This window comes from Peromyscus eremicus, chromosome 10, assembly GCF_949786415.1.
Source record: "Peromyscus eremicus chromosome 10, PerEre_H2_v1, whole genome shotgun sequence".
In the NCBI taxonomy this organism is placed as follows: domain Eukaryota; kingdom Metazoa; phylum Chordata; class Mammalia; order Rodentia; family Cricetidae; genus Peromyscus; species Peromyscus eremicus.
In genome coordinates, this window is record NC_081426.1 from 57,757,467 (window position 1) to 57,784,148 (window position 26,682).

The window sequence follows — 26,682 nt, forward strand, 5'->3', positions numbered from 1 at the left end:
AGCAGAGCGCGTGCGCGGCCCTACTGCACTACCAAAAGCAAACGAGCTTCAGGCCACTGAGCCGATGCGGCCCGCGGCTTCATGCCTTTCCCTCCTGGGCCCTGAGTTCTCTCACTGCTCGCTCGCTCTCTCTCACAGGCCTTCAGACCTTGGACTGGTCATTCTTTCTGCCCAGTATCACACATAGCTCCCTCACCTAGCTGTCTCCCAGAGAGTTCAGATCCTCTTCCCTGACTCCACACCAGCATCCCCAGAGCTCCCTGTACTTACCCCTACAATAGTACTTGGCACATGCATTTTTTTTTTTTTTTTTTGGTTTTTCGAGACAGGGTTTCTCTGTGTAGCTTTGCGCCTTTCCTGGGACTCACTTGGTAGACCAGGCTGGCCTCGAACTCACAGAGATCTGCCTGGCTCTGCCTCCCGAGTGCTGGGATTAAAGGCGTGCGCCACCACCGCCCGGCCATTGGCACAATGCATTTAATAGCTGGCTCACAGTCCCCAACCCTCTGGGGCTCCTACTCTGTCCACAGCAGCACCACCAGGGCCTAGGACAGCCCCTGGGCTCTGAACAAGCTCTCAGTAAACCCTTGCTGACAGGTAGATGAACCAACCGTGAGCCTCGGCCCCCGTGTGCAGCTGAGCACTACCTGTCGACAGACACACATGAAATGACAAGTTGGGAAATCACCGTGCTGCTTCTCTCCGGGAGAACTCTGACGCCAGTTTCGGAGCCAGCGCAGGAGTTTGTTGGCACAGCTCTGGTCACCCTGCTGGCCGATGACGTTCTTGAGGGAGGTGGGCTTGTACTTATCCACCCAGAGCAGGCTCTCCACCTGGTCCCCACGGCGGGCCTCGGCCGGACCCCGAGCCCTGCTGTGGCCAGGCGTCTCCTTGACTACCTGCTCCGTGAAGTCCAGGCCCCTCCGAAACACATTCACTTCCTTCTTGGTGGCCTTTGTAGGGCTATCCTTTTGGGGAGTCAGTTTGCTCTTTTTAGACTCTGACTCCTTCTCAGTTGGACTTGTTTTTCTTTTTCCCTGGTCATTTTTTTTGGGTGTTCGCTCCAATTTGGACTTTTCTTTCTTCATCTGAAGAGGAGGAAAAAAAGAAGGAAAAAAAAAAAAAAAACCCGTATGAAACACAGAAGACTTCTATCCTGCTATACACATGGCCCCGAGGCAGGGGGACACAGCCAGGTGAGCTACTCCAGCTAGGCTGCTGTCACAATGGACCACTGCAGGTGTGAGGTCACCACTCTCCAAACCTCATAAACATTAACAATATGTACAGAAAGCCAAGAATAGAGTGGTCATTTTCAAATAAAAAGATAGGGTCACGGGGTAAACACTGTTCTAAAGTTTCTTGACTACATAAAGCTAATGTCTCCTCAAAACCTTGCATATACAGAGTCAGAGCAGCACTGTAGTTCATGGTGTGCATACACATTATAGTTATCAAATCAAAGAGTCCAAACATCTCTGGGGAACTTAGGATAAACCGAAAACTACCGAGATCCACACAATGGGACATTATCGGAAAAGGACTGAACAGTAATACATACTACAACTTGGTATGCCTTGAAGCCATTATAAAAAGTGAAAAGGCTAAAAACAAAACGCCATATATGGTATGATTCTACTTATATTAAATGTCCAAAATAGGTGAATCCATAAAACAAAGAAGAGTACAGTGACCGCCAGGCAGAGGGTATGACAAGCAACCATCAGTAAATATAGGATTTCTTCTTGGAGGTAATGACAGTGTTGGAATTAGATGCAATAACTGGGCCAACAAGATGGTTCAGTGGGTAAAGGTGCTTGCCACCAAGCCTAATGTCCTGAGTTTCCTCAGAACCCACATTGTGAAAGGAGAACCAACTTAGGCCAGCTGGTTCTGACCTCCACATGCATGCCATGTGCCCAGACAAATAAAATACATACAATCAAAAATAAGTCAAAATAACTTTTTAGTTACATAGTGATGGTCACTACACAGGTGTGTGAATTACACTAAAAAAAGGGGAATTGGAGGAATGTAAATAATCTTAATCTTAAATCTAAAACAGTTAACTGCCTTCCAGTAATGCTACACCTTAGGAATGACCATTTAAGGGAAGACATTTCTGGAGTTCAAAATAACTATCCACTCAAAAAAGTTATCAGTTCCAAAGCAGGAAGTCATTCCACTCACGGAGAAGAGCAGCAGATACCATCTCAACCAAGTAATCAAGATCTATCAGCATCATGTGCATGAGACACACCGGAATGGACACTGTACGACCCTGTGGTATTCCTGCCACACTGGGTAACACAATCTAATTCCACACTGGGTAACACAATCTAATTGTGAGAATGTCACACAACGCCATGACAAACATTCTCCAATTCTGACTGAAGAAAGTAAGGAAAGACAGGACTACCCTAGGCTGGAGGAGGCTGGACAGCACAATGTCGTGCAGGATCCCGGAGCCGAGAAAGGACAACAGGAACACCGTGCTGTACGGCAAACACACACACACACACACACACACACACACACACACACACACACACCCTGCAGTTGACCATGGAGCAGCACATTCATCCCTACTGCTGCAACCTGACCATGGGTACAGAACCCATCATCCCCACTGCAACCTGACCAGGGGTACAGAACCCATCATCCCCACTGCTGCAACCTGACCATGGGTACAGAACCCATCATCCCCACTGTAACCTGACCAGGGGTACAGAACCCATCATCCCCACTGTAACCTGACCAGGGGTACAGAACCCATCATCCCCACTGTAACCTGACCAGGGGTACAGAACCCATCATCCCCACTGTAACCTGACCAGGGGTACAGAACCCATCATCCCCACTGTAACCTGACCAGGGGTACAGAACCCATCATCCCCACTGTAACCTGACCAGGGGTACAGAACCCATCATCCCCACTGTAACCTGACCAGGGGTACAGAACCCATCATCCCCACTGCTGCAACCTGACCATTGGATCAGAACCCACCATCCCCACTGCTGCAACCTGACCATGGGTACAGAACCCATCATCCCCACTGCAACCTGACCATGGGTACAGAACCCATCATCCCCACTGCTGCAACCTGACCATGGGTACAGAACCCCCATCATTCCCTGGGGCTTTTCTACTGGAATAAACTGGGCGGACCATCTTGTCACACTGGTGACGGTGCTGGGGACATTAGTCTTGGCATCCAGGCACTCCTATGTCCTCCATGTGGACAGGCAGGTGGTAGAATGAAAACCAGCACTCACTGGGAGACACAAACAGAAAATGAAAGGGTTCAGTACTGCCAGCTTGGCAGACTGAGTCCATCCTGCCCCCAGCTTAGCCATGTGAGCTAACTTTTTTTTTTCCTTCTTCTTCTTCTCCTATTTTTTTTTTTTTACCCTTTGTTGAAAGGCAATAGAGACTAGCTTCTGTCATAATTGAAAAACTCCTAGTAAAGTTTTCACTAAAGATGCTGATAAACTCCTCTTTAAAAAACAAAGAACAGAAAATAAAACGTTCAGGCAGTAACATTTACAATAAAGTCAATACAAGAATACAGAATATGGATTGGAGACATGGCTCAGCAGTTAAGAGCACTTACTTCTCTTGCAGAGGACATGAGTTCAGTTCCCAGAACCCCTGTCAAGTGGCTTACAATTGCACATAACTCTAGTTCCAGAGAAAGATGCCCTCTTCTGGCCTCTGTGGGCACTGCATTCATGTGCATGTGCATAGACAGACACACACACACACACACACACACACACACACACACACACACACAGAGACATACAAACAAATTTAAAAATTGTGGCCAGGTGTAGTGGCACACACCTTTAATCCCAGCATTCCAGTGGCAGAGGCATGTGGATCTCTATGAGTTTGAGGCCAGCCTGGTCTACATATCAAATTCCTTACTAGCCAAGGCTAAGTAATTGTTTTTTCAAAAAAAAAAAAAAAAAAAAAAAAATAGATGGAGCGGGGCGGTGGTGTCGCACGCCTTTAATCCCAGCACTCGAGAGGCAGAGCAGGTGGATCTGTGAGTTTGAGGCCAGCCTGGTCTACGGAGCGAGATCCAGGACAGGCACCAAAACTACACAGAGAAACCCTGTCTTGAAAAACAAACAAACAAAAAAAGATGGAAGATAAGAATGAGTAGGTATGGTATACACAGCACACTATTTGTCACCCTCCCCTGAAAGGTAAACAAACACCAAGGCGTCCTGAGACACAGTCTTTCGGGTCACAAGGAATTCACTGTGGCGCAGGGGAGTCTGATCTTCTAGGCCACAGTATTGTCTGTTATGCATCCCCATCAAACACGAGGTTTATACGCCAACTTCAATCACCCAGGTTTGTCTTAGACACACCTCAGCTTCAGCAGCTATTTCATACTTGGATTTCTTGCCTGGCATAGTTCGAATCAGATCCAACAGACCATCTTCATCAAGGATTTTTGTTCCCAGAGCTGCTGCCTGTTGATTAAAATACGAGTCATCAGAACTCCATCCGAACCACTTCCTTCTGTAGAGGATAAATTATTTTAAGGCCTACTGGTAGATGAAGAACCACAACGTAAGTTAAACTCCAGAATGTGTTCCTGTGTGTCTGTGTACCATGAGTGTGCCTGGTACCCAAGAAGGTCTACAGTGGACTTCAGATTCCCTGGAACTTAGTCATGGACAGGTTTGAGGGGTAATGTGGGTGCTGGGAATTGAACCCAGGTCCTCTCCAAGAGCAACAAGTGCTCTTACCTACTGAGCCCCACAATGGAATTAAGAAAAAAAAAAAATCACCAGACAGTTACCATTAAGGATGAAATCCAGTGATCCAGTCCTGGACGTGTGAAGCACAGAAGAGGTTTATAAAGCTGTTTTCCTAGTTTCAATTCTGCTATCGATTTTTCAGTTTTTCTGTTTGGTTTGGGGAGTGTGTGATGAAGTACATTAAAAATATAACTGATAATGTAGTACAAAGCTCAATGTGAAGCTCCATAGCTTCAGAATGGCTATGACAACTGTATGCAAGTTCCTCTGAGATGTACAGACTTCGAGTCTGGCTAATGTTACTACCTGTTTATTTGCAAATTCTTTACATACAGTTTTAATTTTTAAAAATTATCATTAAAAAAAAATGGGGCTCGGGATGTAGTTCAGTAGCTAAGTGTGCTGGGTGCACCAATGAAAGGACCTGAGTTCAAATCCCCAGTACCTACATAAAAAGGTGGGTGTGGCTGCATATGTACCTATAACTGCAGCTCTGTGCAAAGTGGAGACAGAGGTGGGGTCCTGGACACCAACCTAGCCCCAGGTTTGTACAGTATCTCAAAGGAATAAGGTGGAGAATAACGGAAAAAAATATCTAACATCTTCCTCTGGCCACACACATGTGCACATGCATGGGCACAGACACACACACACACAATGATTGAAAGGCAGGAGAATAGACTTTAAGGACTATGAAGCAAGATCTTGCCAAAAAATATAGATAGGAAGGGAAGAGGAGACGGTCAGCCATGGCATCACATTCCTACCATACCAGTATTCAGGAGACAGAGGCAGGAGGATCAAGAGTTTAAGACCAACTTAAGCAAGACAGCAAGATCCTTTTTATCCCAAGAAACCAAGCGGTGGAGTATCTTTCTAGCATGTACTGGGGCCTGGTTCAATGTACAGGACTATCAAATAAATACATAAGCACACTCCCAAAGAGTGGTATCTCAGTTACAGTTCCTGCTGCTATGAGAAAACACTTAACCAAAGCCACTTGGAAACGCGCTTACAGGTGTCCACCACTGAGGAAAGGGAGGACAGGAACTCAAACAGGGCAGGAACCTGGAGACGGGAACTGTGGAAGAGGTCACAGAGGGGTGCTGCTTACTAGCTTGTCTCTCATAGCTTGCTCAATCTGCTTTCTGACAGCACCCAGGACCAACAGCCCCAGGGTGACACCATTCTTCATGAGCTAGGCCCTCCCCTATCAACCATCAATCAAGGAAATCACCACAGGCATATCTAGTGAGGGTATTTCTCAACTGAGGTCCCTCTTCCAAAATTATTCGGACTTTAAACTGACGTAAAACTAGCCGCACAAGTGGTGCGTGGGTAGTAGTGGGGTATGGCATGACTCCTTTTGTGCTATCCTTCACCTTTGCTCCCCTGGAAGAACAAAGCCAGGAGAACTGACATCAGCTATTCCTACCCCTCCTGTGTTTGATTCATGTGGCAGCCATCTCCCACCTTGCTGCTAACAGGACTCCAGCATGTCCATCTCCCAGGGAGACTGACTTGCAGCAGGCCCACCTAACCAGAAGCCCTGTTCTCCTCAAACAACGAGGTGGCATTCTAGAGCATCGCTGGGACAGCGCCTGAAGACCAGTCCCAGCGGCACTGTTCTTTTTCCTGACCAGAAGGAAGCTATCTCACAAGCACAATCAACATGTGTGATGCCCAAAAGGCTGAGAGGAGGTGGCAGGACTATCTGGGTTAAGTTCCTGAGCTGCTAAATGACCAATTCCAGTGACTATTGCCTCTGGAATTCTTGTTAGGCAAAGAAAAGAATTAGTCGGGTATATCTTGTTACTTCCCATAGCCCTCTGCTTCTTCCTCACACTCAAACACAGGTTCCAACAATGAAAACCTAAGATGGGATCTGTAAGGCATGCATGAGAAAACTTGGAACTAAAAAACAAACCTGTATGCCTCTACGTTAAAAATGTTTTTAAAAAGATTTAAACTAGAATACACAAAGTCAAATAAACAGCAACTATGCTCCCCACTAAAAAACCAAAACCCTGTAGTCCCGACCAACCGACCGACCGACCGACAGCATGTATACGGTATGCAGAGACAACCAAACTACAGGCTTTCTCCTTTTCTTTTCTCACTGGGATGTGGCCAGCAGCATTACCACCAACAGCCACACTGTGCAGAGAGCCAGCGGACCCACCTTGTCACTCTTGGACTGTCCGCTGTCCCGGCCCATGACGAGGTAGTTGGTTTTCTTGCTCACATTTCCTGTTACCTTCCCCCCATAACGTTCAATTAGAGACTTGGCTTCTTCTCGTTCAATGGACTCCAGCACGCCTGTGATCACAAATGTCAGGCCTTCCAAGCAGTTTTCAGCTCCCTACAAAACCAAAATGTTCAAGCAGAGAAGAAATTACATGGTAGCTTTCCAAAGAAAGAATTGGCAGCCGAGCTGCAATGAGGTGACGTCTCTCACTTGACATCATAAATAACCCCAGCATGAAACCTGGCTGGAGACTGCAGCAGAACCGCAGAGTAAATCCTGATGAATTCCCACATAGCTAACATTCAACAGATACCAGATGAACAAGGAGAAACATACTGTTAGCAAAACTAAAATTCCCCATTCGCGCTAGTCTCCACTTCTCATGTTTACATCAGTAATTAGCTTTCCTAACTTTAAGTAAACAACCTAATGTAATCTGCCCCCTGGAACTCCCACTGTTGTTAAAGACCAGCTCTGGGTCTGGAAAGCTTACCAAGTTGGAGCTCTCGCCGTTCTCTCTGCTGACCACCCTTCTGAGACAAACCTACAAAACTGCTAGAAACATAAAGCTAAGATGGCACCATCCATCCCCCCTGGAAAGATAACTGGTAATCTAAGAGCTGACCAGGCTTCTCTTCCGAAGTCTGAACTACAACTCTGTACCATTATAGATTTTGTTTTTAAATTCTTGTAAATAGATCAGCTAAATTATACAGACAAACAAAATGGTCATTATACATGATATGCCGTGCTCCTTGTTACTCTTTTAATAGAATTCAGATTGGTAAAGACTAAAAAGTCTTGAAAAGAAGCTAATCAAACTCGAAGCATGCCCCAGCATAAGCTGATCATCCCCCTCCACATAAAGAACCGTTCTTGGAAGAAAAAAGGAAGAAAGGAATAGTTATTATTTACTGAGAAAGAGGGGGAAATGGCTAACAGCATCTCCTCAGTCCCTCCATTTCCAGGAGTGAAGTGAACTCTTACTTCTTCTCAACAGACTCCCAACCACCCTGGGGAACTCCACATCAAGACGCTCCCACATTTCAAACCCCGGTCTGCCGGCTCCTGAGTGCTCTCCCACGGAGCTCACATATCACTTCAGTGATCAACCAGCCTCAGCCTCACTAGCCTCCTCACCCAGCTCATCATTAGAGGACTCCTCTACAGCTCCGACTCAAGAAACTACCAGCCGCCTCAACCTCTGCAACATTCCCTCACAGCCGTGCTCTCACAGAAACACAGCAGTGCCCTAGGGACACCACTTGAAGTGGCCTAAATCTTCAGACAGGCGCTTGTTTAGTCTCTCGTGTTACACTGTGTTACCGGAGGCAAGGCTGGTCTCTTCTCCAGCTCCTTCCCCTTCTCTCTAGCTACCTACCCTTTCTTCCTTAGGGGAACTACTAACCTCCTTATGCAGCCATGTACGCCAAGCAAAATGAAAACTAAACCTATATGTATACTGAATATATCTCCTCCCTTCGCAGAAGTCTCATGGTAGAGTGAATTATCCTTCCCTGTCTGGAGGATCTATCCCGTCAGCAAGGAGCATACTTAAGTACGTCCTGCCTTAAACACATCCACCTCTTCCCTTAAATCCCACCCTCCATTTCTACTTCACAACCAAACCTAGCAAACGAATCTGTCCCCATCTGTCACCTCCTACTCTTCAAGCCACTGCATCAGCTGCCTCCACCATATATATATAATACACACACACACACACACACACACACACACACACACACACACACACACTCATATACAGGGTCCATTACTCACGTAACATACCTGCAATGGACAACTGAGCCCTCCCTCTGCTGGAAGGTCCACGACATGGCAGACCGCCCACTCAATCACCTTGCTTGCCTGTGCTTCTCTGATGTCGTCCTCATCACACTTCTTTCTCACATCCTCCGTCCCATTCTGGTTTGCACCCCCTTTTCACGGAGCTGTGGTAAGGCCTCGTCTCAGTCTGCCGAGGTCTGTCGGGGATAGTACTCCCTCTAAACATTAGCTGTACACTAATACTGCCTACGTTCACGTGGAGTCATGCTTTTATTCTGTGTTCCATTCCCACAGCCACCTGTCCACTGAGCATCTCCACATAAATGTCTCACATACATCTCAATCACAATATGGCCAGCAACAAACTCATCATCTTTCCAAAACAGCTCTGCCTCAATTTACCCAGATGTTTATGCCATCACCAGGCCATCCCTGGTACCCATTCAGCCACACTTCTCACTTTCAATTATAACCACATCCTATAAGCTTCTTCTGTTTCATTAAAAACCATGTCACTTGGTGCTGGAGAGATGGCTCAATGGTTAAGAGCACTGGCTGCTCTTCTAGAGGACCTCAGTTGGATTCCCAGCACCCACATGGTGGCTCCCAACCGTCTGTAACTCCAGTGCTCCATTCTGGCTTCCACAGGTACTGCAAACACATGATGCACAGAGATACAGGCAAATCTCCCATATACATAAAAGAAAAACAAATAAATCTTCACACATACACAAAAGAAAATGTCACTCCTGAGCCTTCTCAACATTCCTCCTAAGTGATCACCTGTATCTTTTTCTGCCCTAACCAATACAATCTCTTCTCAACAGCCAAAATGATACTTACAACTCATTCTCTTTGGGGCTTGGGAGATGGCTCAATGGTTAAGTCTCTTCCAGAGAGCCTGGGTTCAATCCTAACACCCACATGGTGACGCACAACTCTAGCTAACTCTAGTTCTAGGAGATTCAAACCTTCTTCTGGCCTCAAAGGGCACCAGGCACATACATGGTGCACAGATATACATGTAGACAACACACTCAGACACTTGAAATAAGTTTAAAAAAAAATTTGTTTTTAGATATTTTTCAGGGAACCAGAGTTCAACTCCTAGCACTCACACAGTGGCTCACAACCATCTGAAACTCCAGTTCCAGGGACTCTGACTCCATCTTCTGACCTCTGAGAGTACTAGGCATGCACATAATATACATACACATATGCCAGCAAGCTACCATACATATAATTAAAATACAATTAAAACAAGAAACTCCTTTTAAGCAAAAGTCCAGAACACTCTGCCCTACAAGATATGCCCCTATTCACTTCCTCAGCCATCCTGTCCTTGGTCACTTTGCACCAATGACATTACTTTTCTTTGAGTTCCTTAAGCATCCTGTGCAAATTCCTTCTCCTCTCCAAGATGGCATACATTCTGACAGTGACACATTTCCATGTCATGATGACCTCTTCACACCTAATGATGCCTCTTCATTCTTCAAATCCATTTCCATGTTGTTATCTAAAGCAGTGGTCCTCAGCCTGGGAGTCAAGATCCTTTAGGGGTAACATATCAGATATCCTACATATCAGATATTTACACTACGATTCATAACAGGAGCAAAATTACAGTTATGAAGTAGCAACAAAAATAATTTTATGGTTGGGGGTCACCACAGCATGAGGAATTATATTAAAGGGTCACAGCATTAGGAAGGTTGAAAATCACTGCTCTAAATGATCCACCCAGGTTCATCCACGTTTCTCCTATACTTTCTAAGAGCACCTAGGACTTTTCTCTCATAGCATATAACACAATTACTATCATTAATGCATTTTTCATGCTCTTCCTTAAGCTCTGAGTACCATGAAGACAAAAGACACTGCACTTATCACTGATGCATAGAAAAGCCCTTCTCAAGCTACTTATTATTTAAAGGAAAATGGCTAAGCGTCCATCAGTGAATCACAAACCCTTCTAATTCACAAAAAGGGAGCTGAGACTCTTCTGGTAATATTGGCTTATTAACTCTTCGCTGGACCATGAGGCAGAGTTCTCACAGAGTAACACAACCCTCATGACTCTCACCTTGGGTATTTCTTTGGAGCCCAGAGCTTTGGGACCTTCTCGATTTAAGTAGCTTCGATAAGCCTGATAATTAGTGCGTTTCTTTTCAGAATCTTCCGGACTTACAGACTTTGGGCAGAGGGAAAGAAAAAAAATTATGTAAAATTGAAGTGTACCTAGAAAGAATTACATTATAATACACACACACACACACACACACACACACACACACACACACACACACGTATATTAGGGAGGGGCCCCCTAGATAACTTTCAGAACTACTACAACACTTGTCATTATTTTTTCCAATTCCTATTTTATATCACTTTTAAGTTAAAAGTAACTCCATATCTCTTGAAGTAGACAAAATATTTATTTGCATAAAAGTGATATAACCAATAAGATAGTTAAGCTGGTTTTGAGTTAAATCAACTACTGCAGCTGATAATAGAATCCAAGCCTTTTGTTTTTGTTGTTGAGACAGGGACTCACTGTGCAGCCCTGGCGGGCCTGGAACTTACTATGTAGACTAGGCTGGCTTTGAACTCAGAGATCTACCTATGTCTGCCTCCTGAGTGCTGATATTAGTGGCATATACCATCACATATAGCCCCAACCCTACTTAATAATGGCTCTCACCCATTAGAAGGTCCTTATCAAATTATAGCTGCCTAGACCATGTGCTCTGGGAAACCATGTTTTTAACAACCTTCAAAACACAGTCCCATACACCAACTGGGAATGTTATTCATTTGTAACAGTAATTCTGTTTTGTAAAAATCTGAAATAACTTTGGATTATCTGCATGCCTGTCTTTTGTTTATTCTGTGACAGTCTCGCTATGTAGCAGAAGCTGGCCCTAAACTATCAATCTTTCTTCCTCAGCTTCCCAAGTACTGGGATTACAGGTATCACCACACCTGGCTATGAAATAACTGAAGCACAGTCATTTACTAAGTCAGAAATATTTGACTAGATCAACTGAATTTACTACACCCTGATGTTCCTAAGTACAGGTTCTGAGTTATTTTGAGCCCAACTTTGAAAAACAGCATAAAAATAACCATATCACTTTTAAACTTTTATTTCCTCCTTCCCCCAAAATAGTCACCCTCTGTAAACTTCCTCATGTACTTAGGGTGCCTGAAGAAAAACTTCTCCACCAGATAAGTATTCAGCAAAGAAAAATCGGAGGGCAAAAAGTTAACTGATACTTTAAACATATTTATGACCATTTCCTGCAAACAAGAGCATTTAAGATCATCACCATTTCACAGTTCCTTGTACACACACACACACACACAGAGTGATGAGAGTTGAAACAGACACTATTCTGCCTTTAATGCTAAGTGCCTCTGTGGCATGAAGGAACGGCGGTTTCTCTTATAAATCTAAAGTGCTTCCAAAATGGAGGTCCAAAAAGACCCTTCTGTTGGTTTGATTTTGTTTTTTTGAGACAGGGCTTCTCTGTGTAATAGTCCTGACTGTCCTAGAACTCTCTTTGTAGACCAACCTGGCCTGGAACTCACAGAATTCCCGAGTCTGGGATTAAAGGCATGCACCACCACACTTGGGGGGAAAAAAAAAACCAAAAACAAAACTTAAATATATCTGAAAACACAGACAATTCTTTTTGTGTCTTTGGGGAACTCACTTTGTGGTGCAGGCAGACCTTAACTTTGAGATCCTTGTGACTCAGTCTCTCAAGAACTTATTAGTCCTGTATCACCAGGTTGGGCAAGGGGCGGGGGCAGGCACACAGGACATGACGCTTTTGAAAAGCATCATTTCTGCTGGTGGCTGCACATGCCTTTAATCCCAGTAGAGGTCAGTGCAGTGGATCTCTGTGAGTTCCAGGCCAGCTTGGTCTACAACAAGAGTTCCAGAATAGTCAGGGCTGCCACACAGGGAAGGGGGGGAAAAGGCTAAAATATGTATGTATAGCACTTATTACATCCCAGACACTGCTCTAAATGGTTTTATAAATTAATCATTAAATACTTTTTTTAAATTTTTTTATTACATTTACTTCGAGTGTGTGTGTGTGTGTGTGTGTGTGTGTGTGTGTGTGTGTGTGTACACTCATGTCCATGGAGTTCTCCTTACCCACTGAATCATCTCATTGGTGCCCAATACATATTCTTATCTCTGTTCACCATCACATGGAGAAGTAACCAGATCAGAATAACACATCTGTTCAGCAGGACAGTTATGATCTAAAGCCCAGACAGCTCCAGACTGCTTGAAGGCTCAATGCTCACACTGCTACAGTCTTCAGAGCTCAAGGCCAGCTCTGCCACTCCACAGGCCATCTTGGAAAAGTTACTAAACTCAGCCTGTTTCTTCATCTTTACAACTTATATAATAAAGTAAATGCCTCAAGGGTCAAGACTATGAGTATGAGCACAGTTTCTCACACACAATAGCAATACATAGCGGGTATTTTGCTATGTTACTGATGACTATTCTTTAAGAGATTTAAATGATACAGTGTCTTCTGGGGTCAAACACGGGGGCTCCAATATATTAGGCAAGCACTCTACCACTGAGCTACACCCCCAGCTTCAAATTATTTTTATCTATTTATTTTGTTTTTACATCCCAACCAGTTTCCTCTCCCTCCCCTCTCCCTCCAAATCATATATTTTTTAAAACAATGTAGAAGTTGAAAACAATCAAGCTCGAACCAACACATATTCAAAAAATACATTCTTTTCATAAAGTTCCTACCTCTTTTTTAGCTGGAGAACTTTTGGTTTTCTTAGGAGTTTGGTTCTCTCCTTTGGGTTCAATGGCATTTTCTTTTCTTTTTGAGGCCGTCAGCTCTGTGTCTTTGTAGGAACTTTCTTTTGCTTTCGTAAGTGCCAGCTTGGAGCTAGCCTTGGAAGAGGAACAGGCTTCGCTCTGGTGAGCTGACGATCTGCAGGGCTGCGCAGACCCTCTGGCGCACCCACCCCTGCTGGGCTTAGCAGGACTGCTGGGCTTCCTTTCGTTTAAAAAGTGCTCTGCTTTTATAAAGGGAAAATTGTGATTGCTATTTGGGGAATACACCGGCATCAACATTTTCATTCCTCATCTTTCAACCGTGTGATTTTAGTAGTACTTAGCACCACATATAAATTCGAGACATTTACTACTTTAGCTCAGATAGCGTATTTATTTTTTTAAATTAGTCACATAATACTTCTTTGTAACCAGTTCAAATTAAGAGATCTGTCATTTTGCTGGGCAGTGATGGTGCACTCCTTTAATCCCAGCACTTGGGAGGCAGAGGCAGGTGGATCTCTGTGAGTTCGAGGCCAGCCTGGGCTACAAAGTGAGCTCCAGGATAGCCAGAGCTACACAGAGAAACCTTGTCTCCAAAAACCAGAGAGAGAGAGAGAGAGAGAGAGAGAGAGAGAGAGAGAGAGAGAGAGCGAGAGAGCGAGAGCGCAAGTGAGCGCTGTCATTTTAAATTCAAACTATCCATCTGATATACTACTGTAAACAACACAGGAAGATATTGCTGCAGCTCAGTAGTGTAATGCTTGTCCACCAAAGCACAAAGCCTGAGTCCAATCCCAAACAGTGTGAAAAGACAAAGACTTCATTCTACAGATATGCTATAAAATTTACGGAGACAAAACCCACTGACTGGAATACGTTACACAGAATTCTGTAAAATAGAAAGAAAGCCCCAAATCCTGAACTGCCAAGGCTAAAAGGTACTACCTAAGCAGATTTATTTCTAGAATTAGATTTTCTATTACCCCCCACACCTACAGGCACCATAGCCATTGCGTCAACCAGCTATGACTAGAAAATACTTTTTATCCTGATCACAGCAACAATACAGTATAATAACTATTTCCATATTTCCATAGCATTACACTGTATGAAGGTAATCCAGTGACGGTTTAAAGTATACAGGAAGCCAAGCTGTCTGTAAATTATATGTAAACTCTACACTTTTTGTACTAAGAGCTTGAGTCCCCACAAACATGGGGACCACAGGGGTCATGACACCGATCCTTCACAGATAATGAGGAGGGCATCTGGGCCACAGGCCTATATCCTAGCTACTTAAAAGGCAGAGGCAGGAAGATTACAGCTCTAAGGTTGAGGTACAGACTGATCCAAGGCCACCCTATCTCAAAATAAAAAGCAAAAGGAGGGCTGAGAATATAACTCAGAAACATATCCCTGGTGTTGCAAAAGAAAAAGGAAAGGGTAAGAAAAGGCAAGGGCTGACTGTATCAGTAGATGGTTCAATATCAAGACCATGCAGAACAGGCCACCCAAGACAATCAGAAGAGCTTCAGATGGCCTGAACAGTCAGAGGCCAACACTGTGACACTACCTCTAATGTGAAAGCTCAGGGCATTGCCTCTCTGTCTTCCCACAGCAAAATTAACAAGCCAAGAGTACCTAATAGTTTACTTTTCCTAACACTAAGTGCAGAAGGGCATTCTCTACCAGGTAGTATCCAGCTTTCAAAAGTGCAGGTGATCCTTGACTTAGGACTATTCAACTTAAAAGTTTTCAACTTTATAATGGTGCAGAAGTAACATGCATTCAGCAGGAAAACGTGGCTAATTTTGAGGTTTGATTTTATAGGACTGTGACCATGTATCAGCCCACCATCTCTATGGGTCCCACACTCATGGATTCAGTACCCTCCTGAGATACTGGGCGTCAGCAGTGAGACTCTGCATGGTGTGCTAGCTGCTGACACTCAGAAGGCTGGGTACAAACCTGCACTTCGCACTATGACCTGCTTCACCTGCTGACAGTCTTGAGCCCCTTTATCTAAACAGAGCCTGCTCTAAGGGCTCTCTGAAACACCCACCAAACCGTTAGTGAAAAGCACGCTGGAGCCCAGTTACCAAGTGTCCTCTTCTATAAAGACAAGGAAGTGCTCTCTCACCCTCCGCTGCTAGCATTACCTTTATCAGGGCTTTTATGGTTTTCTGCTTTGCTTAAATCAGCTTGGACAGGTGAAAATGATTCTCCCTCTTCAGGGTCCTTTCGGGCCTAAACAAGTGTAAAAAGTGTCAGAAGTATTAAGTAACAGGGAAACTACTACCACAAAATCTGCTCTTAAAATGGATTAAATTTTTAAGTTTAAGGGTCGCCTTCCAAACCAAACCAGCAAGATACTACAATAAACTGCCATTCATTTACCCACAAAAACTACCACAGCAAAAGCAGTATTTTATTACTTCATTTTACTGATAAGGAAAGAGATAAAAGGTTAGAACAATACACCAATAAAACATCTCATTCCATCCCAGTCTCCTAAACCGGAAATGGAAGCCTTAGTAGCGTTTTGTTTATCTCAACTCCCATACTACTAGTAGTATAATGCAGCTGAAAACTAAAATGGAAACAAACCAACACAAAAAAACGGAAAACCAATTAAAGCCCAGTAGGAAATGAAAGAGAAGCCAAGAGCGGCGGCTGAAGCCGGATCTCAGCACTCGTAGGCTGAAGGCTGAGCCAGGCGCTTGTCGAGTTTCAAGCCAATCTGGGCCACCCAGAGCTACCTGTCAAAGACTGCCTCAAAACCAAAGCACAGAAGAGCACTCTCTCAAGAGAAAAAGAGGTGCAACAGAGAGAGTCTGCTTCCGAAGAGTACTGTAGTTATTAAAGCCTCATCCTGTACAACTGATACCCATCACTCTGAAATAACACATAAAATAATACATAAAAAATCCCTATGGTTTTGTGGGGCAAGTTCTGATTTGCTTTATTTCTTGAAATCTTTTAAAAAGAGTAACTTTGTAAATGAATTTCCATACACACACACAAATTACAAATTAAAATAATTTAGCTAGTGGGATGACTCACTGGATAAAGTCACCCCACTTACTGCACCTGCATGGGGACCTAAGTTCTGGTCCCCAGCACCCATGGGAAAGCCAGGGATGGCAGTGCACCCCTATAACTGCAATGCTCAGGAGGACAGAGACAGGAGGATTCTGAAGGCTCACTCACTGGTCAGCCAACCTAGAAGAAATGGTGAGCTCCAAGTTCAACTAAGGTAGAGAACCACAAGACCGGACATCTACCTCTGGCCCACATCACACGTGAGCTCACTCTCACCACCCCACCCCCTTCTCTCTCCCTCTCTCACACATTCACACATACACACGCACGCACGCACGCGCGCGCACACACACACACACACACGCACAGTGTAACACCATGTTACCTTTTTGGTCTTGGGTTCTTCATCCAACATGGCTAACGTTCGGGCAAACTCTTCATCTTCATGCAACTGCCTCTCCAGCTGTAAAAGCACCACCACAGTGAGATGCTTTTGTTATTTTTGTATCTAAACACTTTTAAATGTGTGCTTCATATGTTTAGAAGGAGAAAAGCTTCCTAAAATAACAATGCCATCTTCACACTAAACATTAACAGTCAAGTATCACAGGCCTCTTTCACTAAACTAACTTCACAGACTCTACACTTCCAGCCCTGCGAGCATAATAAAGTTGGTGTATTTTAAATTTATTATATTTATGTATTGTCTATGTGGGTATGCATGCCATCGCACACGTGAGAAGGTCAAGAGACAATTTGTAAGGGTTGTTTTTCTCCTTGTGGGTCCCAAGGATTGAATCCAGGCCCTCAGACTCAGTAGAGGTACCTTTTTCCTGCTGAGCCATCTTACTGGCCAATGGGGTTGCCACGTTCTAAAGTGATATTTCTTTATAAAATCTGAAGTCATATTTTCTCTTAATGATTTTAATATAACATCTCTTCATGACATGTTTTTGGGCCTTGTCTACCCTAAGGAAAAGCTCATGTGTATATGTACATCTATGTGGGTATGTACACTTGAGTGCAGACACCAGATAAGGGCATCAGATCCCCTGGAACTGGAGTCATAGACAGCTATAAGGCACTTAACCTAGGTGCTAGGAACCAAACTCTGATCCTCTACAAAGGCAGTATTAGTTAGATCTTAACTGCGGAGTCATCTCTCCTGCTTACCCGACCCACCCACCCTTTTTTTTGAGATGGGGTCTTACTATACATCTCTGGCTGGCCTGGAACTCACTACATAGCCCAGGCTGGCCTCAAACTCACAGATATACATATATCTATATATAATACAACTCGATATAACCAAAGACAGGAAGATATTTTTCTTTTTTGTTGTTCTGAGACAGGGTTTCACTATATAGTGTTGGCTGGCCTGGAACTTGCTATGTAGACGAGGTTGGCCTCAAATTCTTAGAGATCTGTCTGCCTCTGCTGGGATTAAAGGTGTGGACCACCACATCCAGCTAAAGAATAAGTAAAATATCACGCGTGAACCATTATGTTAATGAAATGAAGAACCACAGCACGGTCTAGCCCCTGCACTACAACAAGCATTAAGACATAATCAGTTCTGGGAGGTAGACCTTGAAAGCTACACACAGAAGGCATTTATATCACAATTTTAATAAACAACAATAGTTGCTGGGGGTCTGGAGGGTCTGGGAAAAAGACACCTACTCTAAGAAACAGGGAAGGAGTTCAACAAACCCCTAAACCTGAAGCTTTGGAAGACGAGCCCTCCCATGAACAGTGAAGACTGCTCTCACAGTCAGTGTCTGCAAACACCCAGCTCCCCTGGTCTTCCCCCTCCATTCACAACTCTCCTCGTCTCTGCTAGATCCTCCTCTTCATCTCTAAATGTTAAGAACCCGGGTGTTCAATCCTGGAAGCCTCTCCTTTTGCTCACATTCTCTCCAAGGTATACACGTATTAAATGCCACACAAATGCTAATGACTTCCAAATACACAGCTTCTGCTGAGCACCAGACTTGTGAACCTCTTCCCATCAGCTACCTCCTCTGCATCTCACCTGGAGGTCTATCAGACATCTACAACTTAACTGTCAAAACAGAACTCTTTTTAAAAAATTACTGTGTACGTGTGTGAGGGAGTGTACGTGCATGGGTGTTCATGTGGAGAGCAGACAACGACTCTTCTACCTGAACATGGGTTCCAGAGATCAAACTCAGGTGGCCAGGCTTCCCTGTCAACCACCCTTAATCACCTCGCCAGCCCCCTAACAGAACTCTTAACTGCTCTCTACCAACTGGCTCTCCCGCTGTGTTCTGGTCCTCATTAACAGCATCACCACTCATCCAGCTGCTCAGGTCCCCTTACTGCAAACCTGTCAGCAGCTCTAAGGCCTTGAGTCGCCTCTCACCATCTCTTCCACTTCCTTCCTGATACAACCAACATCTCCCACCCGCCACACCTTACAAGTCTCCAAGCTGGTCTGCTTCTGCTCATGCCCAACTACTGGGAAGGACCTCAATTACCCTGCTTGCATTAGAGAAGCCAGTGTGCTTTTAAGACCCACCAAGTCGGGTCACTTTATTAAGAACGCCACCATTTCACAGAAACTAAATCTGAAGTCCTGACCAATCCAAATTCTTTTCATGGGTATCAAAGACCCAGTGTGACCTACAGGACCTGCTGATGGCCATTCCTCCAAATCACCTAACTTCCTTCTTTCTCACTCATTTGCCCAGCCATACTGGTCCCCTGAGCACACTTCCTCCTGAGGATGCTTACACTTGCTATCCCGTGCTTAGTGGGGATCTGAGTAGCCACCACTGACTCACTGTGCTTCATGTTCTGACACAATTCATCCCTACCTACCCCAGAACTACACCTTCACTCTTCTTCACTACACCTGTAACTACCTGGCATTTTATTTTCTTAAACCTTTGTTTTCTATGTAAACGGTAGTCACCTACTACTACCGCAGTGCGAGGAACTCCGTAAGTGATGAACACACCTTTGTCAGATATGGGTTTCTGAATCAAACTGAAGTCATCAGTATATACAGTAACCAAAACAACGGAGAAGGGTAGGTGTGCTCAGAGTGAAAGCAAAGACACAGGAACAAATGAAATCCCTTCATACACTGAGAGCCTCCTAGTCACAGAACTTCAAATTTTTACATAAATAATTATCTGTTAGTCTCATTTATCTTTTACAGGAATTTAGATTCCCATATACTAGATTTTAACTTATTTTACACCAAACTTCTAATGAGACTCAATTCAAAATTAGACTATAACAATTTTGAGCTAAGCATGGTTGTGCACAACCATAATCTAGAAAAACTGAGGTAGAACTGTGAGTTCAAGGCCAGACTAGCCTATACAGTGAGTTCTAGCCCTGTCTTGGCTAGATGATAGATAGATAGATAGATAGATAGATAGATAGATAGATAGATAGATACAGACAGACAGACAGACAGACAGACAGTAAGTAATACCCTATTCAAAGGGGAAAAAAAGCTGGAACATCTTGACTATTTGTAAATACGTACCAAGTCATTTGTATTTAATCACAACCTCAAGTTATTAATGATAATTAAGTGGAATGGCAATACCTCTGCATCTTCATCAAGCTGCAACTGCTTGGCAATGGCCTCATCATTCAACCTGGAATCATCCATGTTTTGAGAAATCTGTATTCCAAAGAAAATCAAGCAAGACAAAACGTAAATTAGGCTAAAAGTAAAGTGCTTTTTTGCGGGGGCAACACCTAATTAAACACATCAGTGAGAAAGAGGTCTATCAGTAATAGTCACAATCCACAGCAGCAACAAAATCAAGATTATGGTTGTTCTGATGACATCAGTTTCATAAAGAATGAATATCCTACAGACAGATGGCTCTCATTTTGTTCTTCTGGTATGTTCTAGAGAAGTGTGTGCATACACACTATAGGTTAATGCTCTGGCTTGCAAAGCAGTCTAAAACACTGGCCAATCGATGTAAGAATGACGGCTCAGGCCTGTGCAGGCACCAACCAATGAGCACACGCTATAGTACAGCCTATGAGGCACTACCTTCCCTGTACTTCATCTATATGCCCATTTCCTAAACGGCCAGAAAAAGATGAATCCAGTATCAGTCAAACTAGAGAAGATCAGCACAGCTACACTCTGTTACTATGATGTTTAACTCATTTCAAGAAAAATTGTGCACTTCTGTTTGCTAAAGGCAATAGTAAAATAAGTTTGCATTTTGAAAATTCCACTTAAATTCTAAGAACTGTGGTTTTTTCTTATAGTTCAATGGTTTCCTGCTTTCAAGTAAAAATAAATACATATCTACATAGCTTCCAAAATGAGGACAATATTTATCTATAATCACAGAAAATTATTTCATTATTAATAAAGCATGCTTGCTCATTCATAATATCCCATTATCCTTATTAGTATCCATGAGTGGATATCAATCCCGAACATTCTTTCTGCTGTTGTTTCCAATGGTCTCATTATGCAGCCCAGGCTGACCTCAAACTAATGATCTTCTTGCCCCAGTCTCCCGAGTGCGGCCGACACAGGCGCACACCAGCGTGCCCAGCAATCCTCACTCTGGCGTACACGCAGAGCGCTCACCTCTTTTCTTCTGCTTGCCACCATCTTCTTTCCAGATCTCTGGACACTTTCGGTTCCAAAATAATCGAGCACTGACGTTGGTGTAAGCTTTATTGGTGATAAAGGTTTACTCTTGGTCTTCGTGTTCTCTTCATTCTTTTTCGCGGTTGATGCTCCACGGTAACTGTTTGCAGACACTCCGTTCTCTTTGGATTTGGAGGCCGCCTTTTTACACACAAAGTCATCGTCTTCGTCTTAAATGGAAAGTGTTTTTTGACAAAGCACAGGTCTTAATTATATTAAGTAATCATTTCTAGCAGCTTTAAAAAAAAAAGCAATACCTTGGGTTGTTTTTTCCTTCCTATCTTCTGAATTTAACAGTCATGCGTTACATTCACAAGGGCCAGGCCTGTGGTTACATAAATATCTACAACATACCCACTATACACCAGGCACTGAGGATGCAACTAAAGGGCTGAGAAGAAACTACTTCAGCAGTGACAAGATGCACCGCAGCCCCTGACCTCATGGAATCTGTGCTCCACAGGAAGACACAGATACACTAATTGTTTACGTATGTATGTATGTATGTATGTATGTATGTATACAATCAAATACACACATATACATACACACATACACATTTTATTCCAAGCTGCATAAAGAAAAAGTAAGACAAGAAAGGAGACTAAGGTGTGATTAAGAGTACAAGAGGCCTTAGGGCCAATCTCCAGTCATGACTCCCCACACCAAGAAGGGGAATGATTAGAGAGAGGGGTATAAATCAGCGGGAGCGTACCTACCTAGCACACGAGGGCCTAGGTTCACTTCCCAACACCACAAAGGGAAAAAAATGTCCCAGAAAGTGAGGGATGTTCTTTCTGATAAAGCAATCAAGGAAAGCCTATTCTTGGGGGATCAAACTCAAGGCCTCGTGTGCCAGGCAGGCAAGCACTCTACCCCTTAGCTACAATCCTTTGTTTTTTCAGACAGAGTCTATGTAGCTCATGTTGTTTTTGATCTTCCTACATGGCCGGGGCTGAACTCCAACTCAAACCTCCTGCTTCAACAAACCCTAATACTGAGGTTACTTGTATGACCCAAAATACCTGACTAAGGAAAATCTCTTTGATAAGCAACATCTGCTTGTCAGATGTTGTTGCTGTTGTTATCAAAGCCCTGAGACGAAGATGCCTCCAGCGAGAACAGTCAGATAAGGTAAACCTCAAGCACCAAGCCTTACAGTGAGTGTGTTCCCAGGTTGAAGGCCGTGCACCTAGCTACAGGAGCTCAGGTAAAGAGGTACAAGTCAAATCCTACAGGACTTTCTAGGTGACAGAAACTTAGGTTATAGCATAGAAGCCTGAGCAGTGTAATGTCACAGCCCAGTTTAGTCTTGTCCTTTGGAGAAGACACTGTAGAGGGACAGGCAAAGGAAGGAGCTCACTCAGGAAGCCATTACAGCTCCAGACAAGATGCTGAGTGAGGTAGGTTCACAGAGGTGGCATGAAGTTCAGACTCTGGCTACATACGTATTGAAGACTGATGTCTAACAATTATCTAACCACTCATTTGGGACTTCAGATTGCTTGTTTTGTTACACTTTAAATCCTAAAAGAACTTCCAGCAGACAGGAGATGCTGCAGTAGGTACAAGTGCTTTGTTGCTAATCCTGATGACCTGAGTTCCATCCCTGAGACCCAACTGGTAGGAGAGAACTCACTCCCACACACTGTGTTCTAACCTCCAATCATTCACTGAGGCACACGCACCCATACATGTGGGATACATTTTGTCTACCCTGAAGGGAGGAGCTTTGTTCTACCACATGCTCTACACCATGATCTTCTGCCTTGTCAAAAGCCTAGATGGGACCAGAGATGGCTCAGTGTTTAGGAGCACTTGTTTTTGCAGAGAACCCAGGGCTCCATTCCCAGCATCTACATGGTAGCTCATAAATCAGCTCTAACTCCAGCTCCAGGGGGTCCTATGCCCTCTTCTGGCCTCCGTAGGCATTACATACATGTGGTACATACACATACACAGAAACAGGCAAACACACACACAGACAATAAAAAATAAGTATTTTCTAAAAGAAAAAATTATGAAGAATTATTCTTTTAAAAAGCCCATCAGCAACGCAGCCACCTAACTGAAACCTCTGAGATTATGAACCAAGTACTTTGTCACAGTGATAGAAATCTACCAGAATACTGTCACAGGCACATCTGAAGACATCTTGTCATCTTTCCTTGATTAAAAACAAAAAAACAAAAAACAAAAAAACCTCAAGAAAGAACAGCTCTGTCTCTATACCAACTAGCTGTCTTTCAAGTCCCTTCAGCCTTGAGTTATTTCAAAGTCTACACCAATGCACTATGTAGAAAGAAGCCAATATAGGCCATGTGGCCAGGTGTGGTGGTACAGCCCTGTAACTCCAGCACTTAGGAAACTGAGGCAGGAGAATTCTAGTGAGTTCTAGGCCAGCTTGGGCTACACAGTGAGATAGCAGCTCAGAAAAACAACAAAAAGAATACAACACAGTAACTTGCTTCCTACAAAGACGCAATCATTTAACGGTTTTGCTGAGTCATCCTCTGGTAAAATAAAAATTCTGCAATCCTACACAATGTGCAGTTCCTCTTGTTTTCTAATAAACCTGATTTGTTTCTGTCTTTGTCTGAAGCCAAAGGCCAGCTGTTCTCTCCTCCCCAAATTCTGTAATAAAACACTGATAAACAGATCTAAGTCAGATTTCTGACAACTACTTGAAAATCATAGGCAACTCAACACTTAAAATTTCCCTCCAGGATATCTGTCTCCTATAAAAACGCCATTTATTTTTATTTATAGACAACATAATTTCAAATGTGCTAACAATGACCCAGTAAACTAGCATTTTCCAACACAGAGCAGAGGAATTGCCTAGGAGAGGAGATTGCTCTGCCACTCTGAGTTAGACATGTTCATTTATTCAGAAGGATAACGGCTGGACAAGAAAGGGATAATGTGAAGGTCTATCATAAAATCTATTTACAAGCCAAGGAGGAAAAACAAATCTAATTCTAGAGCTCCTGCAGCTGAGAGTTTGGCCTCTGCAAATGGATCCGACTGTCCTAATGCTATGAATGTCTTGCCTTTGGTCTGGAACATACCAAAATCCAATTAACAGGTAGATTTCATTACAAGGATTAAAAATAATTGACTTAGCAACAAGTGAAACTCTAGACAGGGAAGCTGGGTGCAAAGGCTCTCAGTGTATGTATGCAGTTCCTTTTCAACACTTCTCACTGCCGGCGTGGTTTGGAAGGGGAGAGAAAGGTTCACTTCTTAGGCCTTCAAAATACTCATTAATTAAATGAATGGAAGAGGCAGCAAACACCCCATCTCCGTTCATTCATAAATCAGTCTCTGCATATAATCGAAAAATAAAACTGATCAAGAAGCCAGGAGTCTCATGATCTGTTACCAATAAATCCTTTCAGAATCAAAGTGAGTCAGTTAAACAAATGCAGAGACCCACAGTCAAACATGAGGTGGAGTTCAGGGAATCCTGCAGAAGAGGGAGAGGAAGGATTGTAGGAGACAGTGGGGTTAAGGGCACCATAAGAAAACACAAAGAACTAATCAACCTGGACTCATCGGGCTCAGAATCTAAATCAACCAGGGAGCCTGCATGGGCCTGACCTCTGCAGATATGTTACAGTTGTGTAGCTTGGTCTTCCTGTGGGACTCTTAACAGTGGGAGGAGGGGCTGTCTCTGACTCTGTTGCCTGCTTTGGGACCCTTTCCTTCCTACCGGATTGCCTTGGGTTCAGCCTTAGAAGAAGAGGAGGTGCCTAGTCTCACTGCAACTTGATATACCATGGCTGGCTGATATCCATGGGAGGCCTGCCTTTTTTCTGAAGAACAACAGAGGAGGAAGAGTAGATGGGGGGAGGGGGGGTAAAGAGGGAGAGCCTGGGAGGAGAGGAGGGAGGGGAAACTTTGGTCAGGATGTAAAAACAAAAACAAACCAAACAAAAAGAAACACATCAGTCTATTAAACATGTTTCAAAAATAGTTCAGGTGCAGGAGAGATGGTTCAGCAGTTAAGAGGACTGGTTACTGCCAGACGGTGGTGGTGCACCCCTTTAATCCCGGCACTCGAGAGGCAGAGGCAGGCGGATCTAAGTTTGAGGCTAGCCTGGTCTATAGGTTGAGTTCTAGAACAGCCAGGGCTACATAAAGAAATGTCTTAAAAACACAGGAAGAAAGTAAGGGGGGTGGGGGGGTGGAAGGGAGGGAGGGAGGGAGGGAGGGAGGGAGGGAGGGAGGGAGGGAGGGAGGGGCTAGCTACTCTTCTAGGTTTGATTCCCAGCACCCATATGGAGGCTCACAGCTGTCTGTAACTCTGTCTGTAACCCAGGGGATCCAACACTCTCGTGTGGCCTCCACAGGTACAGACATATATGCAGACAAAATACACATAAAACCAAATTTTTTCCTAATTCCCCTGGGGATTGGGGATTTAGCTCAGTGGCAGAGTACTTTCCCAGCAAGTGCAAAGGCTCTAGGGTCAGTCCTCAACTCCAACAAGGGGGAAAAAAAAAATCAAAGACAAACTACTCCCCTAGGGCTAGGAACGTAGCTCAGAGGTGGAGCATTCACCTAGCCACAGATGATGATGCCTTTCCTCTGACAGATACAACAGCCAAAAGGAACACACTCGGGATCTTACCTGTCTCAGAAATGTAAGTAACAGGATCCTTCCGAGAAATTTTACCAGGTTTAGAAGACAGTGGCAATTTTTCTGATTTTTCTGATTTCTTTTTAGCATTTTTTACCTGCACTGTCTCCTCTGATTCTGAATCTACAAGAGAAGAATTAAAACTATGAAAGGAAATATCAGTGTATTTTTTAAGTGGTCATTATGAACCAATCCCCCAAGGAGCATCTCCTGATGAGTTTTTACATTACTTTTATCCAGTAATGAACTCATGCATTAGATTCCTATTGCTGTTTTAACAATCACCACAAACCAAGTGGCTTAAAACCCACATATGCACATAGTGGCACATAAACACACACACACACACACACACACACACACACACAAAGAAATTCAACACATATATTATCTTTAACAATTCTTCACAAAGTCTGACACAGGTCTTATGAGGACATCAGCAGGGATATGGTCCTTTCCAGTTCCCTCGGGAAGAATCATTTCTTTATCATTTCCACTAGCTAGTGGCTGCCATCAATACACAGCTCTTAACCTCCATCTTCGAAGCCAAGAAACTGGGCACGGTGGCCCTGGCCAGGGAGACTCATAGTTCAGGCTTGTCTGGGGTACAGGTTAAAGGCCAGCATGGGCAACCTTAGTAAGACCCGGTGTCACTAACTTTTTAAAAATATTTTTAAAAG

At 43.8% G+C, this 26,682-nt stretch overlaps 1 protein-coding gene across 1 annotated transcript in view; it reads right to left on the reverse strand.

Annotated features, from left to right (window-relative positions):
* Rfc1 (replication factor C subunit 1) overlaps window positions 1-26,682 on the reverse strand; it is a 72,734-nt gene that overhangs the window by 16,168 nt on the left and 29,884 nt on the right. The window contains exons 4-13 of the mRNA XM_059275907.1: window positions 25,994-26,125; window positions 21,295-21,527; window positions 20,278-20,355; window positions 17,077-17,154; window positions 15,809-15,896; window positions 13,614-13,888; window positions 10,902-11,009; window positions 6,962-7,141; window positions 4,384-4,488; window positions 689-1,088 (exon numbers count right to left, since the gene is read on the reverse strand). Coding sequence (XP_059131890.1) covers window positions 689-1,088; window positions 4,384-4,488; window positions 6,962-7,141; window positions 10,902-11,009; window positions 13,614-13,888; window positions 15,809-15,896; window positions 17,077-17,154; window positions 20,278-20,355; window positions 21,295-21,527; window positions 25,994-26,125 — 1,677 coding nt within the window. The remainder of the gene's footprint in view (window positions 1-688; window positions 1,089-4,383; window positions 4,489-6,961; window positions 7,142-10,901; window positions 11,010-13,613; window positions 13,889-15,808; window positions 15,897-17,076; window positions 17,155-20,277; window positions 20,356-21,294; window positions 21,528-25,993; window positions 26,126-26,682) is intronic.